The following is a 25,248-nucleotide window of genomic DNA, read 5'->3' on the forward strand; positions in this document are numbered from 1 at the left end:
TGGCGTGCAGTTAGCAGGACGTTGGCTGGAACTCCACGCATCCACCCCTGAAACTATGGGACCTGCTGCTTCCAAGTGGACCCGTCATGGTCTGGGGCTGGCCTCCATCTGAAGCTCATTTCAGCAGAGACCCTTGTGACTGCTTGATCCCCAGGGCTGGGTCAGACACTACCTGTGTATCTGTGCCTCCTTTCGTGCATGGACACTCCTTGGGAAAGTTCTGATCCTGCTGAGGATGGAGACGGCAGGCTTCCAAATCATCCTCTTTCTCTAGGACTTCATTCTCTGAAATTCTCTCTGTCTTCATGTCATCTGCAAGTACAAGTTTCAACATCATTGGGAATGCCCCTGGTCTTGGCCTCATGCCTGAGGCCTCTGCAGTCAGGTTGCCATTCTGCTATTCAACAATTTTGCCCTTGACTCCCCCATGCCATCCCTGCTCCATGGCCCTCTGGCCTTAAGCACGGTCAAGGTGGTGGCGGTCACCTTTGCCCAAGCAGCATCTTGAGTTCAAATAGTTGCCCTGCTCTCCCTTCTTAAACTAGTCATCTCCAAATTTTTTTCATAGGTGAAAAACATTGAGTATATTCCTGGATATATGTCCACTAAAAGGATTTACATTTAAAGAGATTTCAAGTATAAGACAAAAAATAAATACACCTTAGAACTGCTCAGTTTCTTCCCGTATGCCCTACTTCTGAGACCACTGTTGTAAGCCCTCCATACCCTCTGGTTCCAACTCACACTTTTTAGCCCGAGGTGACTTCCTCTTTCCTGGACACCTCATTCCCCTGCTGCCTGGGCCACACCCATGATACCAAAGCATGCTGTGGGCTGTGAAGGAACAGTCCCATAAGCTCCCTGGAGGCACAGCCTTGTTCTGTGTCTTTGTTGTGTCTCCCAAAGTCAAGCTGATGATACTGTACATACTCAAGAACATCCTGATGAGGAAGCTTAGTGGAAAGCACCTTCAAGTCAGATAATCTGAGATGCAAACAGCAGCTCTATCACCAGCCAGGTGGCTGCCCTTGAGCTAGCCATGTCACCTTCTCAGCCGCATTTCGCATCTGTGACATGGGATGCTGACAACACCTGACTCACAAAATTACTGGGAACACCCAACGACATCACTGTGTGAATGATGTTAGCGCATGAAGTGTGGTCTAAGTCTGGGGAAAAGCCAGGGCTGAGAAGTTCAGGCACTGTGGTGGACCCAGTGGGGAACTCTCCGGCGGCCAGAGATCCTTTTGCATCATGCCTTTTAGATACCTGGCGTGCGGCGGCTCTGGGTGTCAGCTCACCTGTGCCCTGGACGGACTGGACTCGCCCATCAGGCAGGTCAGATCAAACAGCCCTGCCCTCCACTCTGCTCCCTCAACAGTCGCAAGGCTGCAGGCAGCGCCAGGCCAACCCGGCGGCCAGCCTTCGCTGTGTAAGGACGTCACCCGGGGCATCTCACCGGTCTTCTGTGTCACACGACACTCCAGCAACATCAGCCTGTCATTGGCAACAGCGAGCTTCTCCTCAAGTTTTTTTGCGGTGCTTTTCAACTCTGAATTCTCCCGTCGAGCCTCCTTGAGCTGCACATCCAGGTCCTAAACCGACAGAAAGGGTCTCGTTTCTCTGGTTACAGTTCTGTGTAGAGACATGCTACGCATATCAGATCTGAAAAGTGGGTACATGCACAGCATATGCCCTGACTCCCTGGGATGCAGCGGCTCGGGGTTCCTCAAATCCCTACTCATCCTCTGACTGGCTGTGTGACCTTCAGCAAGCTACCTAACCTTCCTGTAGGATTAAATGAGATGCAGTGCCTGGGGCAGAACACACATGCTCGGGGAGTGTGCGGGGCACCAGCCGCCGTTCCTTTCAGAGACGGGGCCCCGCCAGTGTGTGGACCCCACGGACGGACGCGTCGGGCGGGCCCTGCACCCCTACCAAGCCCCGGGGGTGTCAGGACGCGCGGGTCGCGCTGCGCGGGCGGGGGCTCCCGGGCGGGGCCGCGCGGAGCTCGCTCCGCAGCTGTGCGCCCAGCGGGGCCCGGGCTCCAGCGCCTCAGTTTCCGTTTCATCGCCTCACCTGTGAATGGCGAGGCTCTCCGCCCTCAGAGGACGCCGCGCGCCCCCGCCCGCAGGCGCGGCCCGGCACGGGGGAGGCGCCCCGGGAACACCCGCCCCGCGCTGCGGCCGCGCCCGCCGGGAGCTCGAGGCCCGCTCGGGCGGGAGCGCCTCGCCACGCGCCACGCGGCCGACGCCGGGGGCCCCGCCCACGCCCACGCTCACGCCCACGCTCAGGCCCACGCCACGCGCCCGACGTCGGGGGCCACGCCCACGCTCGCGCCCGACGTCGGGAGCCACGCCCACGCCTCCGCCACGCGCCCGACGCCGGGGCCCCGCCTCACCTGCGCGCGCTCCCTCAGCTTCTGCGCGTCCCTCTTCAGGTCGCCGACCTTGCGGCCTCTGTGCTCCAGCGCCGCTTCCAGCTTCCGGACGCGCGCCTGCAGGGCCGCCTGCTGGGCCTGGGGCTTCTCGCGGAGCTCGGCCTCCTGCTCCCGCCACTGCCGCAGCGCCCGGCTCGCCGACGGCTGCGCGGCCCGCCGGACGGCCTCGGCCTCGCGCGCGCAGGCCTCGCGCAGCCGCCGGGTCTCCGCGCGCAGCCGCTCCGCCTCCAGCGGCGCCGCCCGCGCGTCGGGGCCGCGGCCCGGCCCGGCCTGGGGCTCCGGGTCCTCCCCGGGGAGCGGGGGCTCCGGCGCGTCCGGCGAGTCCGGGCCCTCCTGCGCCTCCTGCGCGCGCCTCAGCCGGGCCTCGGCGTCGGCCACCGCCGCGCGCAGCGCCTCCAGGCCCGCCTCGGCCTCGTCCTGCCGGGCGTGGAGGCCGCAGATCACCTGCGGGGAGCCCACGAGCGCGTCAGCGGGAGGCTGTGGGGGGGGCGCCAGGGGCCCGCGACAGGCCGGTCCCCACGCGCCGCATCCGAGGAGGGGCCCGGAGCGGACGGGACTTGATAGGACGTGTCCCCGGGAGGACGGGGCCGGAGCGCCGCAGGGACCCCCGGGCGGGCCCTGGGAAGCCAGCGAAGGGTCTGAGACGCCTTGGGACACCGAAGAACCCCTCAAAACCCAGCCAAAACAGATACAGCAGGACACGAGAAAACGGAATTCAGCGATGTGTGAGAAGGACGACACACCATGAGCGCGTGGGATTTATCCCAGGAGTGCAGAATTGATTTCACATCTGAGGTTGGGGTGGACGTACATACGCTGCTGTGTGCAAAACATAGCTAGTGGGAGCTCCGCTTGCTGCTCTGTGGTGACCTAGGTAGCAGGGAGGTCCAGGAGGGAGGGGACACGTGTGTACACATAGCTCATTCACTTCTTTGCACAGCAGAAAATGCAACATTGTCAAGCAACTATACCTCGAATAAAAGAAAGAGAGAGGGAGAGAGGAAGAAAGGAAGGAAGGGAGAACAAGCAAGCAAGCAAACCCAACATAGAAAAAAAAATCAGTTAATATGACATACCACATGAATAGCATAAAGGACAAAACTCACAAGATTGTCTCAACAGACACAGAAAACCATTTGACAAAATCCAGTACCTCTTCGTGACAGAAACATTGACCAAACTAGAAAGAGACGGGAACCCAATAAAGCGTATCTGTGAAAAACCGACAGCTAACATCGTACTCCATGCTGAAAAAACTGTTCTCTAACTTCAGGGCTAGGTGCTGAATACACATTCAGAATCTCAAAATTCTCATGGCAACCCTGCAAAGTCAGTATTTTTCTCCCCATTCTAAGAATGAAACAGAGGTTCAGAGAAATTAAGCAACTTCTGCAAGGTCACAAGGGATGCGGGATGTGACTAACGCGTGCTCACTGTGGTATTGCACTGTGGTACTGCGAGTCCCACTTGAGCATTCATTCATTTATGCATTTACTCAGCACCTCAGATGTGCCATGTTCTGTGCTGAGCACTAGGAGTACGTGCTGATCAGTAAGGCAAATGACATTGTGATCTCAAAAATATTATAGTTCAGTAGGAGAGCCCGACCAGCATGTGGTCAGGTCCAGTGCGCTAAGTGCTGTGAGAGGCATCAGCACCAGGCAGGAGGGAAACAGAGTGCGGGTCCAGCAGGAAAGAAGACTTCCCCGAGAAAGGGAGCCTCACCCCTTCATCCTTGGGGGGGACCAGTTCCCTTTTACATGTCAACCTCCGCGTGGGCAAGGACAATGTGACTTCTCTGTGTTGCCTCAGAGCACTTGGTACGGAGTTGAGCACACGATAGGTTCATAATAAGTATCTATTACAACACTTGCTGGTCATCAAAGATTCATGATTTCTTTCCACTGAGTTGCTTCAGGGACCAGCCCTCAAGCAGAGGCCACATTTCCTAGTCTCCTTGCATCTAGATGGGACTATATGACTAGTGCTTGCCAGTGGAATGTGGCCAGAGGTGGATGTGTGTCATCTCAGGGCCAACGTTGGGGTTAAGGTTAAGGGGAGGGTTAGGAAGGAGGCACGTCCTTTCCACGGTCTCTTTTTCCACCTGCAAACATGTTGTGGAGTGCAGGATGAAAGGTGCCTGGGTCCTCAGTGACTGAGTAGGAGGCCACCCGCCCACCGGGAGCACTGGCCTTGATCTCTGCACGAACGAGAAGTAAACTATTGTGTTGAACCTCTGAAGTTCTGACATTTGTTTGTTAGAACAGCTGTGATCACCCTATGAGAACTCGCAGGACTCGGCATATAGTCGTAGTCATGGCCATGATTCACTATAGAGAAAGGATACAAAGCAAAATCAGTAAGCGGAAAAGGAGCTTGACAGTGTGGGGGTGGGGGGGAGCCTGGAGGAAACAAGGCAAAAGCTTGCCAGAATCCCCCCCATGTGGAGTCACACAGGACTTGCTTCATTTCCCCAGCAAGGAGTTCTGATAACACATGTGAAATACTGCCCACCAAAGGAGCTCATTGAAGACTTAGCAAGTTTTTTACTGGGGGCCAGTCCGGTGGACAACTTCTCAGCATTACGGAAATTCCAGACTCCCAGAAGGAAGGAAGCACTCACCTAAATCATATTGTTTGCACAAGCAGTTACGGCCTGCTGAGACATTCTTATTAATGTGGGTGGTGGGAACCCTCTGGAAATCCAAGTTCCCAGATGCCAGCCAAGGGTCAACTTTGCAAGCAGGCCATTCTAAGCAAAAGCAGTCTCAGGTGTGCTATGTTAACTTTTCTGCAACCTGACACCCCAACTGATAAAAAAGACTGATTTTTCTCTTCAATGGAGTCAAGCTGTGCCAGATCAAAGCTTAACATAAGTGGGGTTTTCCCATGGGGAAGAACAAAACAGTCCTGTAAAGTTTATTCCAGGAAAACTGGCTCTGGTGATTTCACTGAGAATAAAATAAACGAGTGATGGTGGCGGTGATCATGGAGACTGGGGTTCCTACATTCACTATCCCTGTACAACAGAAAACTCTGCTGGAGATCCAGTATATTCTGATGCCACAAAAGCACTTAATGAAGAAAGAACCCAAACGCTGTACCCATTTGAGTGAGAACCAGGTCCCCCTGATCAGAGTCTAAAGGACTTTAGCTATTTCCAGCATTCGCTTACGTGAGTCTGCTCTGTCTGTGAAAACACTCCCCATGGGCACACCCTTGAGTTAACACAGGATCAGATTTCAGGCTGGAGGCGGCAGAGAGGGTCTCACACTGGGCTCAACTTCAGGGCACTTTGGTATGTACACATGTATTCGTGGTGTCTGGCAATTAAAGTCCCCAAGCAATTCCCACCAAAGCCCTGCCCAAACTGTTCCGTTAGGCTGAGAGCTAGTTATAGAACTTCTGGCTTTCTAGGGTGCCAGACCCACCGTCCCCTGCCCTCCCTTAGACGTGTATTCCCAGGGTATGTGTGCATAACCTGGAAAGTATGTTATTACTCATAGCATGTTCATCATCCTTTTTACACACATGTACATCCATGTGCACCATGATATTTCTTATGTCGTAGATATTTTGGAGATTATGCCATTTCTGTATATAAAGAGATTCCTCATTTTGAGTTTTGGCTGCTTCTATGCCCCATCATAGGGATGGGCTATAAATTATTTCTCCATTACCTGCTGATAGACGTTAAGTTGTTTTTCTGTGGAAGATCAGTGGTATAAAATAAAATTTTCTTTACTCCTTTTTTTTTCCATCCCTGCTGGTAACCTTGAGGTCTGCTTTTTGCTTATAAATGCATCTAATAAAATTCCTGAGCTTAGTCTTAAAAAACTCATCTTTGTAGTTAATACAGACTCCTGGGAAAGAGAAGAGGTGTCTTCTCTCCCAGTTGTAGGGAGTGGAGAGATGCCATTTTGCATCATGAAACTCATTTCCCTGAACAAGATGGACACGTGTGTGAATGTTCACAACTGTCCCCATGGCAGGGCACGCCCGGCACTACTCCATTGGGTCATCTTGCCAGTTCTCGAGTCAGTCTCATCTTTTTCCACTCTCTCCACTTCCTCACTCTCACAACCTTGATCTCTGAGCTTGCCCTCCTTCTTCTCCTAGCCCCACAGTCTCTTTCACCTTCGCGTCTCTCCTTTAAAGCCACAATCCGTCATTTCAACTACCTTCTTATTGACATCTTCAAATCACCCTCTCACCTCATCTTTAGCCTCACAGCCTTCATGTTATGAACACCAGATCAACCCACCCACCTCAGCTCTTGTCAAATAATACCAACTGGTACTTAAGATTTTTAACCTCATCTGTGTTCTCCATGCGGATACCATTTAATTGAGTTGTCCTAGCAATTCCCTATTCTTTTTTTCCACAAGGGCTATTTCAATTTTCTACCTTGCTTCTTAGGGCTACAACCCTAACTCCTGGCCCACTCCTACTCTCCTAGCATATAGTTATCTCCTGTTTTTTTAAGGAGTAATGATTAAGAGCTTGGACTCCAGAACCAGCCAAACTCAGCTGCAGTCCTAACTTCACTGTCTCCTAGCTGGTGACCTGGGTCAGATGATCCACCTGTCTGGAGCTCAGTTTCCTAGCAGTAAAACTGGACTGACAATAGCCCCAGCCTCCTCGGGCTGAAGTGAGGGCTGCATGAGATGCTGCATAGAGACACCAGATATCCAATAACTACATAATGAATATTACCTTCTATCCAGAGAAAAAGGACTTGGAGTCTTAACTGCAGGCTGGGAAAAAGCCAGAGTATTTGGTTATTCTTGGTGTAATGTTGGGGGCAGAAGCACGCTGGTGTGGTTAAAGAGAGAATGGGGAGTGCGGAAGGGAAAATTAAGAACGTGTGTTATTCTTCCCCAAAACCACTGGTGAAGGGAATAGGGATAGAGCGGGCAGATGACTAGATGAGCAAACAGAATCAAATAAGGTGGAGGGCACTAGAGAAAGGCAGATAAGAAGAAATTAGTAGAAAGGAAAAGAAGCAAGAGAAATGGTGTAACTCAAGATAGATGAGTTTAACTTGGAACAACTGGAATGTCACCTCCTATGTAAAGTGTCCTTTAGCTCCCTACAGATAACAGAAATATCCCATTAATCTGTCCTCCAGTGCACTGTGGACCACTTGGTCGTTATGGCCCTTTCATATCATATTATGGACATTTAAGTGCTGGATGTCGAAGTTAAACGTGAGCTTCATAGGAGCAGGGACCTCAGCTAACACATTCTGTCATTCCCCCAGCACTTAGCACAATGCTGGCCCGATTCAGACTCTCAGTGTGTTTCCTGTTAGACTGAACGAGAACTTTGTAAGGGGTGGCAAGAGATCAAAAGAATAGGATTCCAGAAGAGAGACCTGCAGGAGCAGAGGCCCTGAAGTGGGAACACGCATGAAACAGACCAGCATAACAAGTAAAAGACTAGGCTTTGGAGTCTGCACTGCCTGAGTTCAGATCCTATTTGCCATTGCATGGACGCCACACAACATATGGATCCAGATGCTGTCTGCTCTCTGCGTGACCTCGGGACTGCCATATAATCTCTCTGGGACTGTTTCCTCCTTTGCACCAAGGGGAGAATAAAGTTCCTGCTTTGTGAGGTTACTGAAGGATTAAATGAGATAATGCTCTACAGCACACGCCGTAGTGCCTGGCTCACGGTAAGCACCTATGGGACCTGGCTGTTCCTATTGTGGCTGTCCACAGGGCTCTTTCAGCCTCATGGAGATTTCTGTGGCAATGCACTTCTCTTAAAGAAGATAGTATAGCAGAACTGGTGGAGCAGGGGTCCTCTGGAGTGAGAGAGACCTGGATTTAACTTCCTCGTAGCAGCCATTGCTGATGGACCCAGTATCTGTCTCTCTCCTTCGTCCTTAGAAACAGAACCCTTAACTCTTCCGTGGGCACACTGCCACATTCCTCAGCCTCCCTTTTCGCGCAGGGCAGCTAAGTCACCAAGTTTTGCCCAGTTGGATATAAGCAGATGTGTCATTATTTCTTCCGGGATGAATCTATATTTCCGAGCGGTTATCTGGAACCTTGAAGGGGACACCACAGGCTAAGGCTGGCAGAACAATAAGATAAGAGGAGCCAGGGTCTCTGACAGGGTGGAAGGCCGTGCCAGCCCTGCAGTGGTTCCAACAAGACTGCATTTCTGTCATTCACAGACAAACTAATTCTGTTTGATACACATACTTCTCAACTCTGATCTTTTTAAAATTGTTCATTTCGCTTCTCAAAGCCTCTGTTTCTTGCCTGTAAAAGAGAGAGAACCCAGACCTGTTTTGTTTTTTTTTTGAGGATCACATAGGATTACATGCTTTAGGTGTTGGCACATAGTGGGTACTTATTAAACATCTTTTTCTTCTCTCTTCTCACACTGCGCCCTCAGAAAGACACGCCCCTTGTTTTTGGAGATACGCTGTGCCCCGCCCTCCACCCCACCCCACCTTCAGCGTCTGAAATAGCTGAGCAGATTTGGAGCACACCCACCCTTCTCCTGGGCCTGCGGCCTCGCAGGTCACTTGGCAGCCCTTCCCCTGCCCCCTGCTTGCTTTCTTTCAGTCACCAGCTACTCAGCTGAAACTTCAAAGCAAAGGGACTGGCCCAAGCCTCATTTGTGAATCCTCCCCCTCTGGAGACGCTGACTTCAGAATCCATCATGGGACACGAATAACGCAGCAGCCAAGAGAAATACTGAGCAAGTTGCGATGTCTTCCCAAGGGTTTTAGAAATCCACTGCTAATGGTTCGATTGCACAGAAACTTTCTGCAGCAGGCCTGTTAGGGTCTTAGAGGTTGAGTGTTGTAGGTTTAGCAAAGTTATAATTAATGGCTTCCAAGCATCAGATCGTAAGGAAAGTCTCCATTGAGTCTGGCAGCAGGAGTCAGAAGTGAAATGGAAAACAGGAAATAACATTTATTGAGTGCCCGGAGTGTAACCTTCTCTGGCCCAGGTAATATACATATTATTTGTCAGTAAATCTAACAGTTTTACAAGGTGGACATTCTCATGCTTCTGCCTGTTTTACAGATGAGGAAACTGATATTGGGTAGGGTTAATTTAACATCTAGGGGTGATAGAGCATGGTGCTTAAAAGGAGGCTTTGGATCCTGCTGGGCCTGGGTTCACATGATAGCTCCACCTCTCTCTAGCTGTGTGACCTTAAGGGAGTTATTGAACCGCTCTGATTCTCTGCCACCTCATCTATGACATGGGCAGAGCAATGACTACCTCATAGATTCGTTTGGAGATTAAAATGATGTGTGGAACCTAAAACCCTTAGCAGCATTCCTAGCACAGAGTAAACACTCAAGAAATTCTGTCTGCTATTATTTTTACTATTATTGCGAAAAGAGAATGCTAAAAATAAATTAAAATATTAAAAGATAAGGCTAAAAAGTGCAGATGCTGGGATTGAAATCCCAACCCTTTTGGATCCAGAAATTAAAAGAAGCAGAACAATAAGCTTGTTTAGGAAAAAAAGCTGGTGATCTTCTTTCATTCAATGTTTTTATAGCATTTATTACATGCTCAGCATGGTGCTAGGCACTAGAAAAACAGAACAAATAAGATCATTCTGTTGAGGGGCTTATAGATTAGCAGAACGTGGTAGATTGTACTGTTTTTCCATGTTGCTGTTGTTTGTTTTTTTTTTCCCTTCCTTGCCATGGCCCTTCCAGTCTGTGGATAGCATTTACATTTCTTTCCTTTTGGGTTTGGCTGTGACTTGCTTTGGCCAATGGAATGAGAGTGAACTTGTTTCAAACAGAGGCTTTAAGTGTGTTTATGTGCTTTGGCTTGCCCTTTTATGCTTCTAGAAGGGTACATTTAGGGTAGCCACGGGTGCCAGAATGAGAGACACGTGGAACAGGCTGGACCCCAACCCAGAGGCTGAGAGAGCACCAGAGAGCAGCTGTACAGCAGCCAACCTAAGCCGGAAGTAAAGCACTGCTGCTGTAGGCTGCTGAGATTTTTTTAAGGTTGTTTGTTACACAGCATTATTGCAGGAAAACCTGACTAATACACAAAGAGAGAGAGAGAAAGTAAGCCAATTAATACATTTAGTGGTATTTGCGGTGCTTTGCTAAAAATCTGCTAGAGAAAGGCACAAAGGCCACAGGCAAGGATCACATTGCTGCAGTGACTCTCCCCCTTCCTTCCTGCATTATCCTCAGTGGAGCACTCCCATCAACACGGAAACGTACTATAATTTTTATCATTAACAAAAATCTTTTTTTTTTGATCCCACATTCCTCGTTTTTCTGCATGTCTTTATAGTAAAGTCCTTAGATAGTTTGTTTATACCCACTGTCACTAATTCCTCACCTCCCCTTCTCTCCTGAACCCTCTCCAATCAGGCTTTCAACCTCACAAATCCACCAAAATAGTTGTCACTATTTCACTAATGACCTCTAAGTTGCTAAAGCAATAGGAAATTCTCAATCTATCTATTTAACTTTTGACATAAGAAACCACTTCCTCCTCCTCGAAACTTTGTCTTCACTTGGCTCCCCTCCTACTGACCACTGACCACTCCTTCTCATCTGAATGGCTAGTTCTTCCTCATCTCCCATCCTTCAAATAGCAGGGCCTCAGAGCTTAAGCCTCAGACTTTCTCTTCTCTACACTTTCTTGGGATCTCATTGAATCTCACAATTTTATGTATACTTTTTTTGGTTAATGACTGTCAAATTTATGTGTCCAGGCTGGACCTTTCACCTGAGTGTCAGATTCATGTCCTATTGCTTACCAATATCTCCACTATCTAACATGCAATGGGATTTTTCCTTCAAGACCTGCTCTTCCACATTATTCCTCATCTTGCTCCATGGCAACCCCCTTCTTCCAGTTGCTTAGGTCAAATTTTGGAGTCTATCAATAAACACATGAAAAGACGCTGAACATCACTAATTATCTGGGAAATGCAAATCAAAGCTGCAATGAGAATCATTTTTTGTACACCGGAGATGAACACAATATTGTTAATCAATTACACTCCAATATAAAATAAAAAGTTAAAAAATTTTTCTAAACCCTGCAGTGAGATATCACTTCATGCCCATTGGGACGGTCATCATCAAAAGTGAAAAATAAGTGCTGCGGAGGGTGTGGAGAAACCGCAACCCTTGTGCATCGCTAGTAGGGATGCAAAACGGTGCAGCCGCTGTGGAAAATGGTACGGTGTTTCCTCAAAAAATTAAGCCTAGAATTACCATGTGATCCAACAATTCCATTCTGGAATTTCAATTCAAAAATAACTGAAAGCAGGAACTTGAATAGATATTTGTACACCCATATTCACAGCATTATTTACACTAGCCGAAAGGTGGAAACAACCCACGTGTCCATTGATAGATAAATGGATAAACAAAATGTGGTATATACCTATGATGATCTATTACTCAGCCTTAAAAATAAAAAACTCTGACACATGCAACATCATGGATGAACCCTGAAGATATTAAGCTAAGGGAAATAAGCCAGTCACAAATGGACAAATATGGTATATGATTCCACTTATATGAGGTACGTAGAGTAGTAAAATTCACAGAGATAGTAGAATGGTGGTTTCCAGGGGCTGGGGGGAGGGGGTACTGGAGGGGTAGTGTCTAATGAGTGCAGAGTTTTAGTTTGTTTGGGTAGATGAAAAAGTTCCAGAGATAGATGGTGGTGATAGTTGCCCAACAACGTGAATGTACTTTATGTCACTGAACTGTACACTTAAAATGGTAACTTTTATGTTATTTATATTTTAAAACAATAAGAAAAAGGTTAAAAAATATTTAGAGCCATCTCTGTCTCAAATCTGTCTCTGACATCTGACGTCTACTCCATCAGCCAGTCCTGAATCTCGCCACTTCTCACCATCCCATCCTAAGCTTCATCTGAGTCATAAGCACCTGTCCCTTGGACCGCTACAGTGGCCTCCACCTTGTTTCTACCTCGCCATCTCAAGGCTGTTAAAAGTCAGTCGAAGCATGTCTCCCCACTGCTCAAAACCTTCTGAGGACTGACCACACAGGCAACGTGAGAGCCTTACAACAGCCAAAAGGGAGATATGGGTGCGGGCTCCCCGTGACCTTCCTGAACGCATCTCACCCTCTTCTCTTTCTCACCCCCTGCGCTCCAACCACACGGACATCCCTGCTGTGCCTCAGCCAGGCCGAGCACACCCACCCTCTCACTGCCTCTCCGCGTGTATGGTCGCCTCTCCGCGTACACGGTCACCTCTCCTGGGACGACCGCTCTCCTTTGGGCTTCTGCTCACTGGCCACCTTATCAGGGAGACGTGCCCTGAATACCCCCCAAATCATTGCTCTCCCCATACATTTTCCTGCTTTATTTTTCTCCGTGTCACCTTTATCTGACATATCACACGTTTTACATGTTGTTTGTTTAAATTTTCTTGTCGGTCTTCCTCTCTAGAATATGAGTTACATGCAGGTAGGTTCTTTTATCTGTCGTGTCCACTACGAGATTCCAGAACAGGGCCTGATGTGTGGGAAAGACTCTGTAAATATTTAAGTGAACGCAATCTCTCTTTATCCCGGCGGAGCGGCGCCAGAGTGCAGAGGGTACTTGAGCTGGGCTTGAAGAGATGAGCAAACGTCAGCCAGGCGAAGACGAAGGGGAAGCAAACACGGGTAAGGGGAGTATCGGGAGCAAGAAGTGGCATAAAGGCGTGAAACACGGGGGCCTGGGGGGAACACGCGAGGGGAGGCTTCCTGGCCAGAGTCTGGTGAGGGGCATTGGCGGGAGGGGAGGACAGCATGGCCCAGCACCAGGTGGTGGGCAGGGCTCAGACGCTCAAGGGCCCAGCACCCATGTTAAGGAGTTTGTTAGACTTCATCCTGTTTACATAGCACATGGTGATCACGCAGACTGCCACACCTTGCCCAGAGATCCTGATGTGGTAGGTCTACGGCAGGGAGAGGCCAGGACCTGCATTTTTTTTTAAGCTCTTTATTGGAATATAATTGCTTTACATCGTTGTGCCAGTTTCTGCTATACAACAAAGTGAATCAGCTGTATGTATACACATATCCCCATATCCCCTCCCTCCCACGACTCCCTCCCACTCTCCCTGTCCCAGCCCTCCAAGTCATCACCCATCACCCAGCTGATCTCCCTGTGCCCTGCAGCAGCTTCCCACTAGCTACCTGTTTTACATTTGGTCGTGTACATATGTCACTGCTACTCTCTCACTTCATCCCAGCTTCGCCTTCGCCCCCACCGTGTCCTCAACCACTGTAGCTTTTTTTTTTTAAGAACTTTTATTGAGATACAGTTAACAGACAATAAACTGCATATATTTAGAGTGTGCAATTTGGTGTCCCAATTTCCCAATTCATCCCCCCCAACCCTCCCCGCTTTCCCCACTTGGTGTCCATGTGTTTGTTCTCTACATCTGTGTCTCTATTTCTGCCTTGCCAACCGGATGATTTGTAGCTTTTAAGATCCAGTTGAGCTGTTGTTTACACCCCTCACTTCTTGAAATAACACACATAATCTTGCTTTTGGAAGAGTCCTGATGTCAGGCTGGCCTCATTGTTTGGTGACAATAGACAGACAAGAAAGAGTGGCAGCTGCCCAGCTGGAAGCTGGCTGGGAGCATGTTTTCACGATTATATTTATTTAATATTTATAAACAATAACTGTCATCAGGGACCAACCTCCAGGCTCCCAGGTACTTCATATCAGAAAGCCTTGTGGGGGGTTTCTGTTTTATATCACGTATTTCTTTTTTATCACAGCAGCTTTTAGTGTCAGCTCCGCACGCAAAGCACGCTGCAAAGCCACATGGCCCGCTGTCCTGGGTTTTTGTAGCTAAAGGGAGTGAATGGCCAACTCACTGTTTTTCTTAAAAATATACCCACCACCAATTTCTTTTTTTTAAATTGAAGTACAGTTGATTTACAATACTGTGTTAGTTTCAGGTATACAGCAAAGTGATTTGGTTATACATATATATATATTCTTTTAAAATTCTTTCCTATTATAGTTTATTACAAGATATTGAATGTAGTTCCCTGTGTTATACAGTAAATCCTCACTGTTTATCTGTTTTGCATGTAGTAGTGTGTCTGTTAATCCCATACCCCCAAGTCATCCCTCCCCCCGCCTTCCCCTTTGGTAACCATAACTTTTTCTACATCTGTGAGTCTGTTTTTGTCTTGTAAGTAAATTCTCTTGTGTCGTAGTTTAGATTCCACATATAAGTGATATCATATGGTATTTGTCTCTTTCTGTCTGACTTGCTTCACTTAGCACGACAATCTCTCGGCCCATCCATGTTGCTGCCGTGGCACTGTGTCATTCATCTTTATGGCTGAGTAACACGCCATTGTTTGTACGTGCCACATCTTCTTTACCCGTTCATCCGTGGATGGGCACCCAGGGGGCTTCCATGCCTTGGCTACTGTGAACAGCGCTGCTGTGAACACTGCGGGGCGGGTGTCTTTTCGATTTAGAGTTTTCATCTTTTCTGGACGTACGCCTAGGAGTGGCACTGCTGGATCACATCACCCACCACCAATTTCTTTTAAAGAGAAAGAAATTACCCTTACGAAGTAAAATATATCTCTCCTTATGCACACGTCCCCCTTCCAGTCCATCATTTAGTGCATATCCCAGGCACCGCGCTCAGCGTGGGGGAAAGCACGCTCCAAACAGACCCAAATCCTTGTGCACGTCAAGCTGACACTCTAGGGAGAGAGTCAGACAACAAACGTGAAATAAGTGAAATAAACAATTTGTTAGGAAGCAATAAATGCTAAAAAAGAAAAAAAGAATAAAGAGAGAGGAAGGAATATGTGGGGGAGATGGAATTAAAATTTTACACAAGGCAGTGAAGGAAGGCTTCGTTGAGAAAGTAACATTTGAGTGAAGAGCAGATGGACACGAAAGAGAGAAGAATGAAGGGTGTCGGGGAAGAGCACTCCCGGCAGAGGTTTACGAGCAGAGTCCTAGAGGCACAAGGATGTGCGCTGGGCTGATGGAGCAGCAAGTAGGCCAGCGTGGCGGGGGCAGAGTCGGCGTCGGGGGCACAGAGCAGGTGGGGGGTGACAGGGCCGGGTCGTGGAGGTCCCATGGCTCCTTGAAGAACTTTGATTTTTACCCTGTGAGAGGGAAGCCCTGGAGAGCTCAGAGTGTGATCTGATCCACATTTTATACAGATCACTCTGGCTGCTGTTGAGGATGGCGGAAGCAGGGAGATTCATCAGGAGACGTGTCTCTTCCGGGTCCGACCATCCTTTTTCCTTCCTTTCCTCCCTCTTCGCTCCCTCAGCGATCTTCCTCCCCAGCCCACTTCAGAACCAGGGGCCACTGCATGCTCCCTCTGTCCCCATCAAAGTGTATTTGGGGATTCTTCTATCACACGAGTTAACAACAGCTGCTCGTACAAGCCGATTCATAACCAAGAGGAGCAGGGCGAAGAATAATAGTTTGCAGAGCCTCCACTGGGTGAAGGGGCTCCCCAGTCTCCCCCACTGTTCAGTTGGGACTTCTTCAGGTGTAGGCAAAACAAATTCAAGCGTGCTCATTTTCTGCTGTTGATAAAGAAATGACCACAAGCTGACAAGCATGGTGTGGCTAGGTTCTTGCTCAAGAGCTGAGTGAAATCAAGGTGTTGCCTGTTGAGTTCTTGTCTGGAGGCTTCAGGAAGAAACGTCTCTCCCATCAAATTCAGGCTGTTGGCATAATTCAGGTCCTTGTGGTTGTAAGACTGTCATCCGGGATTGCTCTCAGCTCCTAGAGGCCACTTGCATTCCTTAGTACACGGTTCCTCCATCCCCCTCACTGAGCTTTTCTCACACTTCAAATCTCTCTGATTTCTCCATCTGTAATCTCTAGACTGGACGTTCAGGGCTCATGTGATTAGGTCAGGTCCACCTGGATAATCTATCTTAAGGTCAATGTACTCAGAACCTTAATTACAACTGCAAAATCCCTTCCAGAGAAATCTAGATTGGTGTTTGATTGAATAACTAAAAGAAGGTGTGTATATACCAGGGGCTGGGAATTTGGGGCCATGTTAGAATCTGCCTAGTGCACCAGGTAAAACAGAGCACATGGACCCACGTGTCTGAAAAGGACCTCCCAGGATGGAGGGAAGAGGTACAGGAGACAGGCAAGGCCTCAGTGTGCCCAGGGCTCACTCACACTCTCTCTCTACTCACCTCTCATCTCTGCTGACTTCCGCTCACCTCCATTCTGCAGAGTTCCTCTCCCCGTAGAACCAGAAAGACCACTATCAGTTGCCCTAACTCCTGCAATCACAGTTTTGCTATTCCAGCAGATAGAGAGTTTCTTTCTCCCAGTGTTTGAATATCAATCCAAAGGATTCCCCCAACCTAGGTCATGTGCTCCTGGCTGGCACGGGAAGTAGAGCACCGAGATTAAGAGCCCTTCGAGAACCATGTGGAAAGGGGGAGGTGGTCTCCAAAGGAGGGAAATGGAAAGTTTGCTGGACAGACAAATGGACCAACTATGACTGTGGTCAGCTGTCTCACTCTTGCCCACAAAGACCTTAAATCCCCTCTGCATCTCTCCCTTTCCTTTTCTTACTTGACCGGTTGGTCTTGCCTTCTCCACCTCTCATGAGGTGTAGTTGTAGAATCCACAAGGTTAAGTTCAAACCTGCAACAGCCGGGGGTGTGGGATGCAGCTGGGCGCTAAAGGAATGCTTTGCAGAATAATCCAGCAGGGATCCTGGGCTGAAGCTTAGTCTTTGTTCTGCACTGTGACGTGGCGCGTGTGGCCGGGGTCCGCTGTGCAGGTCTCTTCCCGAGAACCTAAGGTGAGGAGCGGAGCCAGCTGGGACCCTTAGATTCCCTGTGACAGTCCCACCAAGGCGACGCGCCCCCCAAGCTGCGTCTAGCCAGCGACCCCGCCCACTGGGAGGAGCGCGGCAGGGCGTGTCTAAGCAACACAGGGCTCCGCTAACGCGCCCTCTCTGCCCGGGAACCCCTCGCCCCCCTGGCCAAGACCCCTTCCTGGCGGGCCTGCGGCCTGTGGGTTCTGCTACCCAGCTCCTCCTTCCGTCCTGCCGCTCGCAGGTGTCAGACCTGCAGCGCGGTCCGCAGCGGCTCCCTGTCTACTCCTCTTCCCTCTCCCGTTACTCTTCAGACACGTCTCCCGGGGAATCTCTCGCACAACTAAATTCGTCTTGTTTAAGTTTGGAAGATCCAAACTGACACACGTCGACACTCTATTTCTCACCTATACCTTGGACGGGATTTCTGGGATCTCTCCTAGCTCTAAAATGTCACCTATTTCGGGGATTCTACAAGGCTCGGAGTGGGCAGGACTGAGCCTGGAGGTGGCCAGTACCAGTAACTGGGGGCATCTAGAAGAGGCAGGGGCGGAAGGAACTAGTGCCACCATGCCTTGCTGGGAGAAGAGGATCAAAGTACAAGAGAAAGAACAAGGGTTTGGGAACTGGAGTTTCAAGAGAGATTTCGAACCATGTCTGATGTGGGTGGATAGGTGAGTGAATGGATAGGAAGGTGGGGAGAAGGGCAGAAGGGTGGAGGAGGGGCTGGGCAGAGGCTGCATGGGTGAGGACGTGATGAAGAGTATGGATGGGAGGGTGGATGGGTGAGTGAGCGAATGGGACAGGGGAATGGAGGGGCAGTGGGTAAACTAGACAGATGAACAAATGAATAATAACAACTCTTGGGTTCTGTATTGTTCACGGAGAACCACGTTCTTAAAATGGGGAGGAACCTCTAGAGACCTCAGCAGGCCACACTCCCATTTTAAGTGTGGCTCCATTTCACAGGCATCCCCGCAAATCACACCTCAAGAGGATGCCCAGGGTATCCCAACTGTCTACGACATTCTACCTGTGAATGTTATAAAAATAAAAAGAAATAAAGACACCTTCTACAAGTCAGGCATGTACATGAGAACTGCAAATAAATTCCCAAGCTGATACAGGACTGCACTCATAAATCTAACATCACTGCAAAAAAGCTTTGGCCTGGACCAAATCCGAGATAGCTGCACTTGCGGAAATTAAAAGAGCAGTGAAGAAGAGAGCAATGCACATCTTTTCCATTGGCAGGCGGTGTGACTGACTTCTGAGTTCCTCTCTTAACCTCAGCGATTTTCCCTTGGAGGGAGTAGCTACTACTAATTTGCTTGCAGGGTCTTAATTTGCTAGTTCATCCTTCAGTGAGCAAAACCAAAATGTCCTTTCAACTTTGGCAGCTGGACTTTTGGTGCAGTTCCCGCTCACATCTGTTTGACCCCCTGCCCTGACGTTTTGTCCTCCCCCACCCACTACATAGGGATCCCTCCCGCGGGTTTCACTGAACCCTACACAGGCCTCCAGGGCCTCGTCCGTTATGTCACCCCCATCAGAATCTGTCTCCTAACTTATCAAGGGTCCCATCAGGTTATTCCTAACCCAGTTCCTAGCATAAAACGGAGCTCAAAATGTTTTGGGAATAATTGAATCAGCTTGAATTTTTGGCTGAGTTTTATTAAAACAGACTTTCAAAACTGCTCTGTATGTATATTTTACTCAAATAAAAAGTTTAAAGATGTATTTAAATGGAACATAGCATTATTTTTAAAATAAGGCAATTTTCCCACTTCCTAAAATCTGCTCTCTTGTTGTCAATAATTTCTACAATCATGTAATTCAGAGGTTATTAAAAGCTGGGATTGGCTGCCTAGAGAGCTTTTTGGCTGTCACCCCCTGGAGGCCTTTAAAAATTGACTAGGATTAAAATATGTGATGCAATAGTTTTCCCAATTATAAAAAATAACCAGCTGAAAAAAGGTTAAGGAAGAAAATATTCTATGTACAATAGGAGCAAATACACAGACACGCACAGTGGAACAAATTAAGAAATGTGTAGCATTTAGATCTAGAAAACTTTAAAGCTGTGAGATATAAAAGAGTAAATGAGAAGACCTACTGTATTTTTGAATAGGAACACAGTACTGTAATATGTAAATTCTCTCTAAATTACCACATAAATGCAAGCAATCCCTATACAAATATCAACAGGACTTTGGGCAGAGCTGGACATGCTGATTCTAATATTCACATCAAAAATTAAATAGGCAAAAACCCAGGACAACTTTGTAAAACAAGTGTAATAAGAGTGGACTAGCCCTATCACATATCAAAGCCTATTATAAAATTATAATAATTAAATAGCTTGGTCCTAAACTTGAAATAGATAGATGACTAGGACAGAGGAGAGAGTCCTGATTGCTAAGTTCATGGTAAAGATGGAATTTCAAGTCCATGGGGAATGGCAGAATTATTCAATAAATGTACAGAGCAGTGGCTGACCATCTGAAAAGGAATAGAGCTGGACCCCCACTTCACTTTTTGTATCAAAATTAATCCCAGACAGAGTAACAATTTAAAATAAAAAATAAAACCATGAAAATGTTAACAGAAACCATGGGTTAATTTAGTTTTATTTATTTTATATATTATATTAATTTATAATTCTGGAGAAGGGTAAAGGCCTTTCTAAGCTGTGATTTACCTACTGTATTAGTTTCCTATTGCTGCTGTAATAAATTACCACAAGTTTAGTGGTTTAAAACAACACAAACTTATTATCTCACATTCTGGGGCTCAGAAGACTTAAAATCAAGGTGTCAGAAGGACTGCATTCCTTCCTTCCAGAGGCCCCAGGGGAGAATCTGTTTCTTGGCCTTTTCCAGCTTCTAGAGGCCACTTGGAAGGTTCTGTGGTCTGTAGCCCCCTCCTTGCCTCCCTCCAACCTCTGCTTACATCACCATGTCCCCTACTCTGCCTCTGTCCCTTCTTCCCCCTCTTAGAAGGACACCTGTGAAGTTCACAACACTTTCTATGAAGTTTTCTTATCAAACATTTCTTATCAAAACCTGAATCTACTTGGTCTTGCAAATGGAAGCACCAACTCATAGGAAATATGTGACAGAAAACATGTTAAAAAGCGTTCAAGGGTGCGATCAGCAAAATCCGAACTGTTGGAAACGTTAGAACAAATAACCCAGTTTCTTCAACAAGTAAATGAGGCGGGGGATGGGGGTGGGGGATGTTTCTGTGTGTGTGTGTGTGTGTGTGTGTGTGTGTGTCTGTATATGAAACTATAGATCAAGAGTAACCTAAAAGACATATCAACCAATTGAATTGCAGTATATAAATCCTGATTTGAATCCTGATTTGAAAAGAAGGTGGTGCAGTGGTTAAGAATTCATCTGCTAATGCAGGGGACACAGGTTCGAGCCCTGGTCCAGGAAGACCCCACATGCCGTGGAGCAAGTAAGCCTGTGCGCCACAACTACTGAGACTGCATTCTAGAGCCCGCAAGCCACAATTACTGAGCCTGTGTGCCACAACTAATGAAGCCCTCACACTTAGAGCCCGTGCCCTGCAACAAGAGAAGCCACCACAATGAGAAGCCTGTGCACCGCAAGGAAGAGCAGCCCCCACTCGCCACAACTAGAGAAAGCCCATGGGCAGCAACAAAGATCCAATGCAGCCAATAAATAAATAAATAATTTTTTTAAAAAAGAAAAGATTGTAAAAATTTTATGACAATGCTATGAAACAATACAACAACCAGAAGAAAACAAGGATTAAATGTGAACACTGACCAGGTATTTTGTGATACTAAGGATTTACTGTTAATTTTTTCAGTGTGATAATGGTATTAAGGATAAGCTATAAAAAATAGAATACTTATCTTCCAAAGATAGACATTTAAATATTTATGGATGAAATACTTCTGAGATTGCTTTAAAATAATATAGAAGTAGGGAGTAGATACGGGTCCAAATGAAGCAAAACTAGTGTATCAGTCATTTTTGAAGCTGGGCAATAGGAAAACAGTGTAATGAAATGTTATATACCAGTACTTGGCATTTTCATGGCAAAATGTATGAAAAAATGACAATAAATGTCTTGTTGTGGAGCACGTGATTGGTATCACCAGAATCACATCAAGAAATCCAGTTGTAAGGAATTCTGAGAAATACAATTCTAAGCTTTCCAACCTCTGCAGCACACGTCAGACTCAGGGTTGAAATATGTGTGAAATGTTCAGCATTGTCCACCCTCAAATCTATAGCTCAAACCCTGACCTTTCTCTTAAAGAACCATCAAAAATATCCACCTGCCTCCTTGACACCTGACTGGGATGTCTCACATGACCTCCGAACTCAATACACCAAAAGCAAAACAAATGATCTCCTTCCAACTAACCCTCCCCTCCTACGAACCAGCTGTGTGACCTGGGAGAAGCCCCTTAGCTTACCTAGTCTCCAGTGCGTGAACTGGGAGATTGACTAATCATCTCCAGGTCGTTGCTGGGTCCAGGAATGGTCGGGACTAAAGCTTGCCCCCTTTAGAAAGTACTAATTGAATTATGCTCTGTATTTAAATAACAAGCCGTCCTGAAAGGGACCTGGCCTACACATAGTTAGCAGCAGCAGTGTAGCCATCCGTGATCATTTATGCAACGCTGGCGACCGCAGCATATCTGACTGAAATTTCAAATAGTCCATGATTGCTATCGGTATGGGCACATGTGTCCTCGAACCCACCAGCCAGAAAGCTGCCTGTCCGTAGCCAAGGAGCTGTCTGTTGCTGGGAAGATAACTCCGAAGGCTGGGGGGTTTTTTGTACCTGTTTCAGAAATGTGACAGGTGCAATTTTTTCCAAGGCAAGAGGAAGAGATGGCTTTGACCTCTAGTGCCTGTTGAAGCATCTGCAGGAGGGGCACTTGTCATTGTTATTGCATAAGTGAGGGTGCGTCCACAGCGAAGTGAAAGGGGTGATAAATAAGATTCTTGGAGGCCGTTACATGGCACTTAGTGGGAGGAGGCCTGCGTGACGGCCGCGCGTGGCGCGGGGACCACAACAACACGCTTCTCCTTTCCGAGGCTCCCTACGCCGTGCGCTGGGGCTGCTGCTGGACTTCATTTTCTCTCCGTTCAGATGCTTCACCTGATTTAAGGGAGTAAAAATGTCAGGTAAGCTTAACACAAAGGGGAATAAAAGATAATCGGAAAAAGGTGGAGAAAAAGTGGCTCAGCCTCTTTTGGCGGATTCAGAACCTCCCCCGGGGGTAATAATAATGCATTTTAAACTCAGTTTGTCTTTTGGTTTTTTAAATGAAACTCAATATTAAGTAATAATACAAGTTCCAGAAGAATATGCCATTTATATAAAATTTTTAAAAAAGAAGAAACCCAGATAGTGTCTACTAGTGTTTAGAGAAATGTAAATGTAGCAAACCCTAAAGAAAAGCAAGAAAATGACAAATGCAAAATTGTGGTCAGAGGTTACCTCTGGGGAGGAGGGGAAGAAATGCAGTTGGGGGGGACACACAGTTATCGACAGTGTCTTTAGCTGAATAGCAAACACGTGTGTTCACTTCATCTTTATTCTTTGTACGCTGCATATAGGTACTATGTATTTGTATATGCGTGAAATACTTCATAAAACTGCCACGGTTCCACACCAAACTCTATTTTCAAAAGCATTGCCATGAAATTGGTCAACACTGCTCTGTATTACAGAGAGGAGACAGTTTTGGAGACATTGGAAATATCGGAAGGAAGGAATGGGTTCATCTGAGTTCTAGCACCTTCTAGGGTAAAAACACTTTAAATGTGCAGGGGACACAAAGCTTCCGCAGCAGTGTGAACGGTAAGTACCACAACCACCACGGCATTGGGGGTGATTTACAGAGCAAACCTCCGAAGCTGTGACTAAACTCAGTTCATCTTTCCACAGAGGCAATATAAGCCTGACATCAGCTTGGGCATCCTATCCTATCTTCTTTTTTAATTGAAGTATAGTTGATTTACAATATTAAATTAGCTTCAGCTGTATGATACGAGTTGCAGTGTATTTTAATAGATTGTACTGCATTTAAAGCCATAAGACATTGGCTGTATTCCCTGTGCTGTACAATATATCCTTGTAATTTATTTTATACACAGTCGTTTGTGTCTCTTAATCTCCTACTGCTATCTTGCCCCTCCTCCCTGCCCTCTCCCCACTGATAATACTAGTTTGTTCTCTGTATCTGTGAGTCTGCTTCTGTTTTGTTATATTCATTTGTTTGTTTTAGTTTTTAGATTCCACATATACGTGATAACATAAAGTATTTGTCTTCCTCTGACATTTCACTAAGCATAATACCCTCTAGGTCCATCCATATTGTTGCAAATGGCAGAATTTCATTCTTTTTTATGGCTGAGTAATATTCCCTGTGTGTGTATGTGGGTATACCACATATATATACCACACACATACATATGTACCATACACACCCCCCCCACATCTTTATCAATCCATCTGTTGACGGACACAGGTTGCTTCCATACTATCCTGTCCTTGAGAGCCAAAGTTAATGTAACTTGAACCCCCAGTAAACATACAGTGGGGGTCCCAGCACCACCCACCTTCGGGGTTTCCAGGGGGCTGGCTTCTGCTTCTCCCAGTCCCCTCTCGCTCCACATCCCTGCTTCCGCTGGGCTCGTTCCCTCAGGGGTCAGCTCACTGTCCTGATGTGCTGTCCTGCCTCTGCGGACATTGCCAAGCAGCGGACACTGCCTGGACACTTTTCCTTTCCCAAGGACCATCTCTACAGGGATCGGAGCAGCAGACAAGCCTGCAACATTGGGAGGAGTGTCCGCTCAGCAAGGAGCTTAAAGTTGGATATCGGGCACCTAAGTTCTTAAACTGAAGAAAATTTTCAGCCATTCGCTGTTGGTTTTACTTCCATTTGTTACATCATTTAGTTGCCATCTCTATACACCAGGGTGAGCACTGCTTACAAAAGTCATCAGGTGAGGGATCTAAGGGATCTGTTAGATAACTTTCTAAGGCTCCAGGCAGTCTGTGGCAGACCCATGATGTAAAACCAGACCTGGCGGACGGCAGAGCTAGGGCTCTTTCCCCACATCACATCGCACCCTGTAAACATCTCAGAGTTTCATGACACGCTCAGTTCAGAAAGAATGCAGATACAAATTCTGAGAAGCCTCTCTTCCCAAGAAGGACAGATGGAGAAGGCAACCAGAAACAGCAACAAAGAGGCATGAAAAGTCAACACAAAAACAGATGCCCATCCAGGACCCACAGGGAAAGAGACGATGGGGTTTGGTACGGGTGGTTACCCAGGATCCCTTTTGCAACTAAGTAAACCTTGACTGTACCCCTGACATGCCCCAGAGATACAAGGAATTTATTTCACTTTCTCCCTGCAGCAACCTTGAGGCAGGTAGGTGAGGTGGCCGCTGTGCCTTTTAGATCAGGACAGGGAGTCCTGGGGAAAGTTCAAGGGGTGGTCTAGGCAGTGGTAAGGCTGGAACCAGAACCGAGTCTCCTGGTGTTGTTACGGACTGAATTGTGTTCCCTTCCAAATTCCTGTGTGGAAGACCTAACCCCCAAAGTGACTGTATTTGGAGGGTGGGCCATTAAGGAGGTAATTAAGGTTAGATTAGGTCAAAAGGGTGATGTCTTAATCTGAAAGGACTGGTGTCTTATAAAAAGAGGAAGAGACACCAGAGATCTCTCTTTCCACATGTGTGCAGAGGAAAGGCCATGGGGGTGGGGGCAGAGTGAGAGGGCGAGGTCTACAAGCCAGGAAGAGACCCCTCACCCAAAACCAACACTATCGACACCTTGATCTTGAACTTCGAGCCTCCAGAACTGGGAGAAGATAAATTTCTGATGTTTCTCATGGGGTCTGTGGCATTTCGTTATATCAGCCCGAGCTGACTAATACAGAAGCCAACACATGGATCTCCCAA

At 47.5% G+C, this 25,248-nt stretch overlaps 1 protein-coding gene across 1 annotated transcript in view; it reads right to left on the bottom strand.

Annotated features, from left to right (window-relative positions):
* The window catches only part of FAM184B (family with sequence similarity 184 member B), a 97,014-nt gene that overhangs the window by 53,113 nt on the left and 18,653 nt on the right, over nucleotides 1-25,248 (bottom strand). Inside the window, exons 3-5 of the mRNA XM_057725817.1 lie at nucleotides 2,402-2,917; nucleotides 1,460-1,595; nucleotides 173-312 (exon numbers count right to left, since the gene is read on the bottom strand). Of these exons, the coding sequence (XP_057581800.1) occupies nucleotides 173-312; nucleotides 1,460-1,595; nucleotides 2,402-2,917 (792 nt within the window). The remainder of the gene's footprint in view (nucleotides 1-172; nucleotides 313-1,459; nucleotides 1,596-2,401; nucleotides 2,918-25,248) is intronic.

Source organism: Hippopotamus amphibius, chromosome 3 (assembly GCF_030028045.1).
Source record: "Hippopotamus amphibius kiboko isolate mHipAmp2 chromosome 3, mHipAmp2.hap2, whole genome shotgun sequence".
Lineage (NCBI taxonomy): Eukaryota > Metazoa > Chordata > Mammalia > Artiodactyla > Hippopotamidae > Hippopotamus > Hippopotamus amphibius.